The 8,671-nt window shown below is 46.0% G+C and overlaps 2 protein-coding genes across 3 annotated transcripts; one reads left to right on the top strand and one right to left on the bottom strand.

Annotated features, from left to right (window-relative positions):
• Positions 1-29: 29 nt before the first annotated feature.
• Positions 30-5,562, top strand: fktn (fukutin). 2 transcript variants are annotated; one of them, XM_059357559.1, is made up of 11 exons: positions 30-169; positions 302-572; positions 2,425-2,481; positions 2,596-2,796; positions 2,888-3,034; positions 3,105-3,235; positions 3,371-3,503; positions 3,581-3,710; positions 4,756-4,889; positions 5,011-5,135; positions 5,303-5,561. In XM_059357559.1, the coding sequence occupies exons 2-11, from the start codon at positions 471-473 to the stop codon at positions 5,514-5,516; spliced, it is 1,374 nt and encodes a 457-aa protein (XP_059213542.1). In that variant the 5' UTR covers positions 30-169; positions 302-470; the 3' UTR covers positions 5,517-5,561. The 2 variants fall into 2 exon arrangements, with proteins under 2 accessions (XP_059213542.1, XP_059213543.1); XM_059357560.1 differs by lacking the exon at positions 30-169 and having other exon boundaries at positions 213-572; positions 2,599-2,796; positions 5,303-5,562.
• A 223-nt stretch (positions 5,563-5,785) lies between these two features.
• ufc1 (ubiquitin-fold modifier conjugating enzyme 1) lies at positions 5,786-6,943 on the bottom strand. The gene has a single exon (XM_059357561.1). It carries the CDS (start codon positions 6,804-6,806, stop codon positions 6,291-6,293), a length of 516 nt encoding a protein of 171 aa, XP_059213544.1. The 5' UTR covers positions 6,807-6,943; the 3' UTR covers positions 5,786-6,290.
• Between the last annotated feature and the right edge of the window lie 1,728 nt (positions 6,944-8,671).

Here is an 8,671-nt window from a genome sequence, read left to right as displayed (position 1 = left end):
TCCTGGCGGGTCTCTGTTCCCTGTTAGCCGTTAGCTGCTCGGCCTGTCTGTTGTGGAGAAACTGCTGCTGCTGCGGTCCGCCATCTTGTTTCTGTCCCTCTGTGAAGAAGTACTGAAGTAAAAATACTCCGTTACAAGTATCCGTCCGGAGTACAACTACTGCACAACAGTAACGTATTATCAGCTCAATCTAAAGTATCTGCAGTAAAAGTGTACAGTAGTATCACTTTCATCTGAAGTAACTGCCGTGAAAGTACCTTAAAAGCTCTTACTGTGAAGGGCCGATTCTTTTAATGTGAAGGTCGCAGCGGCAGGAAGTGGCCTGGGATTTTAAAGATGGCGCCGGTCCTGTCCGCGGCGGACGGCGCGGTGTTTCTCAGTGAGTCGGTGTCTGTCCGCCGGTAGTTCGGGACCCGGAGCTCCGCCGACCGGACCGGGTTCTGACCGGGTTCTGACCGGGTCGGACAGGCATGCCTCGTGTGAACCGGACGGCCGTCCTGTCGCTGCTGGTCGTCAGCAGCTCCGTGTTCCTGCTGTTCCAGCTGCATTACTACCGGAAATACTTCAGCAAGGTGAGCCAAATGCTGTCATGGCAACATCAACTTTAACACCAACACCACCAAATACAACAACAACAACAACACTACCAATACCCCCAACAACAGCAACACCAACAACACTTACACTGCCTACAACAACACCACCACCAACAACAACAACACCACCGCCAACAACAACAACAACACCACCACCACCGCCAACAACAACAACACCACCACCACCAACAACAACACCACCAACAACAACACCACCACCGCCAACAACACCACCACCAACAACAACACCACCACCGCCAACAACACCACCAACAACAACACCACCACCGCCAACAACAACAACACCAACAACAACAACACCAACACCATCAACAACAACACCAACACCACTACCACCAACACCACCAAGAGCAACAACACCACCAACAACAACACCAACACCACTACCACCAAGAACAACAACATCACCAACAAAAAAAACAATTTACCTGAGGTCCTCTGGCACCGGCCTTTTAATTATTCCAAGAGTTAAAACTAAAACCTACGGGGAGGCAGCATTCAGCCATTATGGCCCACGCCTTTGGAACAGCGTACCAGAGTGCATCAGGAACGCAGAGACTGTTGATGTTTTTAAAAGGAGGCTCAAGACCCACCTGTTTGGTCTAGCTTTTAACTGATTATTTTACTATTTATTTATTTATTTATTCTCCTATCTATTTATATCTATCCTATCTATTTACCTATTTAGTTGTTCATCACATTGTTTATATTATATTTTCTTTCCCGTTGTATTTTAGTTTTTAGGGTTAGGGTCCTGTCCTGTTGTCTTTAGTCTTTTAGTTTTTATCCTGTCCTGTTGTCTTTTAGTCTTTTAGTTTTTATCCTGTCCTGTTGTCTTTTAGTCTTTTAGTCTTTTAGTTTGTCTGTCCACCTCTGGCTGCTGTCACTGTTCCGAAACATTCTGCAGCGACAGTTAATTCCGTTGATTGCTGTGATTGGTCGGCCCCAAAGCCTTTCATCCTTTCATCCATATCTCACAGAAAGAGAGAACCAAAACCAGAGACAGACAGACAACTTTATGTGATTTTACACACACACACGCACACGCACGTAAGCATGCACACTCCTCCAGATACACTTGCTTCACACACACACACACAAACACACACTTCTCCAGATACAAATGCTTCACATACACAGACACACAGGTAACTTTATGTGATTTTAGTCACACTCACACAAACACACACACACACACACAAACACACAGGTAACTTTATGTAATTTTAGTTACACACACACACACACACACACACACATGCGTGCATAAGCGCGCACACTCCTCCAGATACACGTTTCACACACACACACACACACACACACACACACACACACACACACACACACACACACACACACACACACATTTTGAGGTTGAAAGGGCATAGGTTGCTATATAAATAAATACTTGAAAAGGAATGCTTGTTGTAGGTGTGCTCCTTGTATATAATATAGCATCATAACATTACTAGTATTAATTGTTTGAAATCTCTGAAGAATCTCATCATAGTGTACACACACTGGCAGTAGCCCCTGTGGCCCTTTCAGAATTTCCCCAGAGGAAATTTTTCTAGTTATTTTATATTATATTATTATTTCATATTTTATATTATTATTCATATCATTATATTTTGGGACCAGCAGCTGTGGCCTCTGCCCACAGATTACCTCATCTTTGTTGGTAAACAGGAAATTGGTCTGTAATAACATTATAATAATAACAACAACAATAATTATAATTATTATTATTATTATGAATAAACAATGAAAATTATGTCATATTTCCCATCATGCCTTGCTTCTGCAGCCCGGCCCACACATCCTGAGCCAGACAGGTCACCTGACCGCCAGTGACGTCCAATGGGTGAGTGGCGCTACCTTTAGCCACAAAGCTTTTAGTTTGAAAAGGTGAGTCCCTTTCCTTCCTGTCAGGCCAGCTATTGCCTTGGTAACAGCCCCTCCCCCTGCGTCTCTGCAGCAGACCGTGAAGACGTTTCTGTCGCTTGCTCAGCGATTCCGGCTGCCGCTGTTCCTCGCTGACACAGCTGCCCTCACGCTGCTCTCCCATGATGCTCTGCGGCAGCGAGACCGGCTGGTGCGCGAGCCGCACTGCAGCTTCCTGTGCACCGGCCGGCCAATCACATCTTTCGCTCTGCACGCTAACCAATGGAAGTATGAGGTGAGCAGCCTGGGGGGCGGGGGTTTTGTTGGGCGTGGCTCCATCTGGGCGGGGCTCTGGGGGCGTGGTCTAATGGCGTGTCTCTCCTCAGCCCGGCTTCCTATTGGCAGCTGAGCAGAGAGGCTTCGAGATGCTGGAGCTGCGAGGAGAAGACCCCCGGTTGGCCGGTCTGGACACCCTATCAGGAGGAAACATCCCCCTGCACTTCCTGCTCCGCCTCCACGGTTACATCATCCAGGTGGGCGGAGCTTAGCCCAGGTGAGGACAGAGAACCAATAGGAACAGAGCTGACATGTGTTGTGTTTCAGGTGGTGTTCCTGTACGAGCGCAGCGGGGGCTACCTGTGGCACGGCCCACTGCGCCTCCGCGCCACCATGGACCGCCGCTTCGCCCCGTTCACACGGCTCGACTACGGGCGCCACGCTGGCGCCTACGACAGGTGATGACATAATCAACCTCAGGAAATGGCTATCTGCATATTTATTGCTTATAATAGTTATATTTAATGTGTGTGTGTGTGTGTGTGTGTGTGTGTGTGTGTGTGTATTTTATGATTCTGTGTGTTTGTGTGTAGACTGGAGCTGGTCCTGACCGTCCTCGACGGCCTCGATGTTCGAATCCCGAGGAACATTTCCCGTTTCCTGTCTGAGCGGCATCACGCTCGCTTCTTGGAGTGCCGTCACCGTGACGCCCGCAACTTCCTGCAGGTCAGACCGAACACGGGGCTTTTATTGTGCTTTTAAAGGAAGATAATCAAACATAGTGACTGTCTTCCTGTGTGCAGCTCTACCCTGACGACTCGTCTCCAGACGCCTTGGCCTTCAGGATGAAGGTCAAGTCTCTGCTGCACGCCACTGCCCGAACGCTCGCTGCGCTTCACGTCCCCTTCTGGCTAAGCAGCGGCACCTGCCTGGGTACGCTAGCACGCTGACGTTGATCCATCCATCCATCCATCCATCCATCCATCCATCCATCCATCCATCCCCCCCCCCCCCCCCCCCCCCCCCCCCCCCCCCAGGACCAAAAAAATGTACATTTCAACTTAAATGCATCAATCTTGTGCACTATGAGAGCTAAATGTGAGCGAACACCACACAAAACATTTATCACAGTCTTCTTCGTCAGTCTTTATTGTTATCCTACTGTGACATTTTCAGTCTCTGTTGACAGCTTTCCACTCTTACATGGAGTAGTGATAATAAGTAGTAGTAATGTGGAATAACAACTGGCTTGGGGGCTCTGGGGGCATGCCCCCCGGATAATTGTTTTTTTCAGTAAAAAAAAGCCCAAATTTGTTGGCCTCTTACACATTCTAATGCCACTATTCCATCATATACACTGATCTTATAATTGTAGATTTTAATAATTAATGCAAAGAGAATAAGGGTTCTCCTATGTTTTATTTAAGGCATCTTATTTTGATAGTCTTCTCGTAAATGATGTGGTGGATTCTGTTAACACACTGTGCTCCTATTCTGAAAGCTGCATGTGCTTGTGCACGTTATTCACAGTTCAGCTCTTTGTGATTAAAGAAATATTAATTAAGCTAATGTTAAAACAGTAAAATTATACTTCCTCAGGCTGCTGAGGATCTGGAGGTAGGGTTGGAGATTAACAGGTTAAATAATTATTTCTACCCTTGTCCAATGTCTTTAGCTTCTTTAGTGTGTGTGTGTGTGTGTGTGTGTGTGTGTGTGTGTGTGTGTGTGTGTGTGAGTGAGAGAGACACAGAGCAGACGAGAACTGTACACACCAACCATGTAGACAGAAATGACATGCCATCATGTTAATCAGATAAATAACATAAGGCTATTAAGTTTGTTTAATAAAAGGACAATATATAGAGCTGTTCTATTTAAGGTAACCTTAAATTAATTCTGTTGTGATCCGGAGCTCCTTTGAAAATAAAATTAAGTGTTTTATCGCTCGTGTCTCTGTCTGGTGCGGTGCCCCCTGCAGGCTGGTTCCGGCAGTGCGGCGTCATCTCATACAGTCGTGACGTGGACATTGGCGTGCTGGCGACAGACTTCAGGCCGGACATGGTGGTGGCATTCAGGGACGCCGGGCTGTCACTCAAACACAAGTTTGGAAAGGTGAAACTCTGACCTTTTATAGCTTTATTTATTATTTTACTACTTTTAGTTTTGTATTAGAAGTGTTTTATGAATGTTCTCTGTTTTATTTTGAAGGCATGTGCTTTATTTTGAAGGGCAGGTGGAGGACAGCCTGGAGCTCTCCTTCCTGAGAGACGACGTCAAACTGGACATCTTCTTCTTCTACGAGGACGGAGACGAACTGTGGAACGGAGGGACACAGGCCAAGAGCGGCAGGAAGTTCAAGTACACACTCGCTTTTCTCTGTTATCAGGTCCTGACCTCTGATCCTGACCCCTAGTCCTTATCCTGACCTCTGACCCTGATCTTAACCCTTACCCTGACCCCTAATCCTGACCCCAGACCCCTAACCCTGACCCAGATCCAGATTAAAGCTGTTCTGTGCTCCTTAGGTACGTGTTCCCCAGGTTCTCGCTGTGCTGGGCAGAACTCCTGGAGTTGAAGGTCCGGGTCCCGTGTGAGACTCTGGACTACGTGATGGCGAATTACGGCGCCGGCTGGAATGTCCCAGTGAGGAGCTGGGACTGGAAGTCGTCCCCTAGCAACGTGCAGGAAAATGGGGTGTGGCCTCCATCGGAGTGGGCGGAACTTATCCAAGTTTACTGAGAATGAAACACTGAAACTACAAATAAAGAAAACATGAAAAAAAAGTTTTTTTTCTTAATGTGTAAAAATCTGCAATCGTTTTAACCAAACTGAGTTTGAGTTAGAACATATTTATTAAATATTTCCAGTCAGATACAGAGACTCGTTTTATTATCTGTCAGTTTAATATTCATTCAGCTATTAGAACCTCTCCTCCTCAGGTCTCGGGGGTCTGGAGCTGAGAGGCGGGTTCACCTGGACAGGTCTCAGACTATCACAAGGCTGACACATAGAAACACGCTCTCATTCACGCCTACGGGCAATTAAGAGTCCCCAATTAATCCTAGCTGGATGTTTCTGGACTGTGGGAGGAAGCTGGAGAACTAGAGAGAACACACAATGACACGGGAAAAACATGGAAATTCCACATAGAAGAGCCTCAGGCCGGAGTCGAACCTCCGACCCTTGGACCACCACACCACCGACGGCTAAAGGGTTAAAGAGCATTATCACGTGTTACCGGAGGAGCTGCAGGTGTAAACAAACATGGCGGCACTGAGCAGTTTGATGTTTATGTCGTTGAAAACAAATAAACATTTCACCTCCAGACTGATCATCTTTATTCACTTTATGATCCAACATTTAAATTATCAAAATAAATCATCAGTCAGTCACAGACCGAATCTTTACTGAAGATCTACAGGAGTCAACACCAGACCAGGTCCTGGTTTCATGTCTCACTCAGAGGTCCCTCTAGTCCCACAGTCTCTCTCCGGTCCCCCCCGGGTCCTCCGGTCACTCCGCCGCTGCCGCCTCGCGCTGCCCCTCCTGATGGACCACCAGCCCCTTGCTGATGAGGTCGGGGACCTCCACGGCCAACCAGGGTCCCAGTCCCAGCGCCATCAGGTGCGCCAGCCCGAAGCGCGGCGCGTTGCGAGCCCAGAGCGGCGCGAAGTGTTCGGTGAGGCAGATCCGGCCGCCCCGGTACATCTTTGCGGTCTTGCCGTCCAGGTCCGGGATCGCCACCTCGGGCGCGGTGTCCGGGTAGGTGACCGGGATCTCGAACTCAAGTCGGAACTCGTAGCGCAGCAGCTCGTGGATAAACCAGCAGGTTCCGGTCCAGCGCGTCCCGTCCGGGTTGGACTCCAGGCGGAACCAGTCGTTGTCCGCCGCCTTGTTCTGCTCCACGAACCGGATCAGGGCCTGGTACTCCTCCTTCAGGCGCGCCGGCCACAGGGCGCGCTCCCTCGGCCCCGCGTGCGTCTTCAGCAGCGGAATCTGTGACGCGGCCCTGCGCGTGGCCTCCTCCATGAGTCCGGAAGAGACGTGTCGGGTCGGAGCGGGTCAGGATCGGACTGGGTCGGGTTCAGGTGGGTCCAGGTCGGGTCGCGCAGGTCCGGGTTAACTTCGTCTCCCTTTCTGAGGACTGACGTGGACTTCCGGTGTGACGAAAGACGCTCCGACACGAACCACTTCCCTGCGGGATTTTCACGATAAGAGCCCTAAACAGTACTGAACCTTTTCATTGCTGGATATTATTAAAAAATGTTTTAATAACACGTGAGCTAATAAAGAAAGGTATTTTCTGTCTCTTTCTTGTTTGTTTGTTTGTTTGTTTGTTTTATTTGCATTAGATCACAAACAATGTGATGAAATTCATCATTTTTATTATTAAAACAATGTATCACTTTTAATTACAGAAATCTTTTTCTATTAGAAAAACAGAAAATTAAGAATCGAGATGTTTTGTTACTGTTGAATAAATTATTTTTTGTGTGTGGAATGACTCTTACTTTTATACAGAAGTGAAACTTCATCTGGTAGGCCGGGGTCCGCCGAGGGTCTGCAAAATAAATAAAAACATTGAAAGGTTGTTGTTTGTTCAGAGAGAGAAAAAAAAAGCTCCATCCACGGTTTATACATGTGTACAGTTAATATATAATCAATAATAATACATTCATATATACTCAATAATAATAAGTTAATACAAAATCAATAATAATCAGTTGATATATAATCAATGATAATAAGTTAATACATAATAATAATCAGTTGCTATAAAATCAATAATAATCAGTTAATATATAATCAATAATAATCCGTCGATATATAATCAATAATTAGCCATTCATATATACTCAGTCATAATAAGTTAATACATAATCAATAATAATCAGTTAATATATAATCAATAGTGTGCACATGTCCCTCCGCTCCTCATCTCTCTGCACTGTCTCCCAGTCACAGCCCGCATCAAATTCAAAGCCTTGTCTCTTGCCTACATAATAGCAACAGGCACAGGTCCACAAACCCTCCCACCCTCTATGCTCCTCCAGTGAAAGACGTCTGGCTCCTCCGCTGCTGAAGGCCTCTGCCTCTCAAACCACTCTTCTCCTCTTTAGTTCCCCGGTGGTGGAACAAACTTCCAAACTCCATCTGATCTGCTGAGTCCTTCTCAATCTTTAAGAAGAGACTGAAGACCAACTCTTTACTGAACACCTTCACTCTTGATCTACACTGACGACTACGACAAGTATCTCACTGACCGACCTAAAAGTACTTGCGTCCTAATGGACTAAAATTTAACTCATGGCACTTAATCTCACTATGTTTCTTGACTTCATCCTTGCTTGTGTTGTATTAACTTTAACATTAATATAGGTCATATACGGGTCGTGTATTCTGAAAAATGAATAACATGCATACATTTAATTGAACTTTATTATCTTAACTAATACAGCTTAATAACGTTATTATATTCACTTGTAGTATTTATTACATTTACAACTACAAAGATCTGTGTTTCAGTTCCAGTGAGCCTTCTTGCATGAGCACCTTGCACCACAACCGCCTGCACCTTTACAACCAAGTGCCTGTGGTGCAATGTGCTCATGCAAAGGCTCACTGGAACTGCAACAATCTTTGTAGTTGTAAATGTAATTAATAATATGAGTAAAAGTGGTAAAGCTCAATACATTTTTTGCATGTTAGTCATTTTACAGAATATATGTACCATATATGACCTATAGATTAATATATGTCAGACCGCTTACGAACTGAGTTGGAAGTGATGTAAATACATGGCCAAAATGAACATATCAATTAGATCAAATAATCACCTTGTTATGTTCTCAAGAGCTTTAATGGATTCCTTGACCAGAAAAATGTAGATTTGG

Source organism: Centropristis striata, chromosome 19 (genome assembly GCF_030273125.1).
Source record: "Centropristis striata isolate RG_2023a ecotype Rhode Island chromosome 19, C.striata_1.0, whole genome shotgun sequence".
In the NCBI taxonomy this organism is placed as follows: Eukaryota; Metazoa; Chordata; class Actinopteri; order Perciformes; family Serranidae; genus Centropristis; species Centropristis striata.
The sequence above is the reverse complement of the archived record's forward strand: the minus strand, read 5'-3'. Positions and strand labels throughout refer to the sequence as shown.

What these genes read in the sequence shown, in the direction of transcription:
- fktn (XM_059357559.1), top strand. Translation starts at nt 471, where the DNA reads ATGCCTCGTGTGAACCGGACGGCCGTCCTGTCGCTGCTGGTCGTCAGC. An exon ending in CCGCCAGTGACGTCCAATGG is followed by an intron (nt 2,482 to 2,595) that starts GTGAGTGGCGCT and finishes GCGTCTCTGCAG; the next exon opens with CAGACCGTGAAGACGTTTCT. An exon ending in ACGCCCGCAACTTCCTGCAG is followed by an intron (nt 3,504 to 3,580) that starts GTCAGACCGAAC and finishes TCCTGTGTGCAG; the next exon opens with CTCTACCCTGACGACTCGTC.
- ufc1 (XM_059357561.1), bottom strand. Translation starts at nt 6,806, where the DNA reads ATGGAGGAGGCCACGCGCAGGGCCGCGTCACAGATTCCGCTGCTGAAG.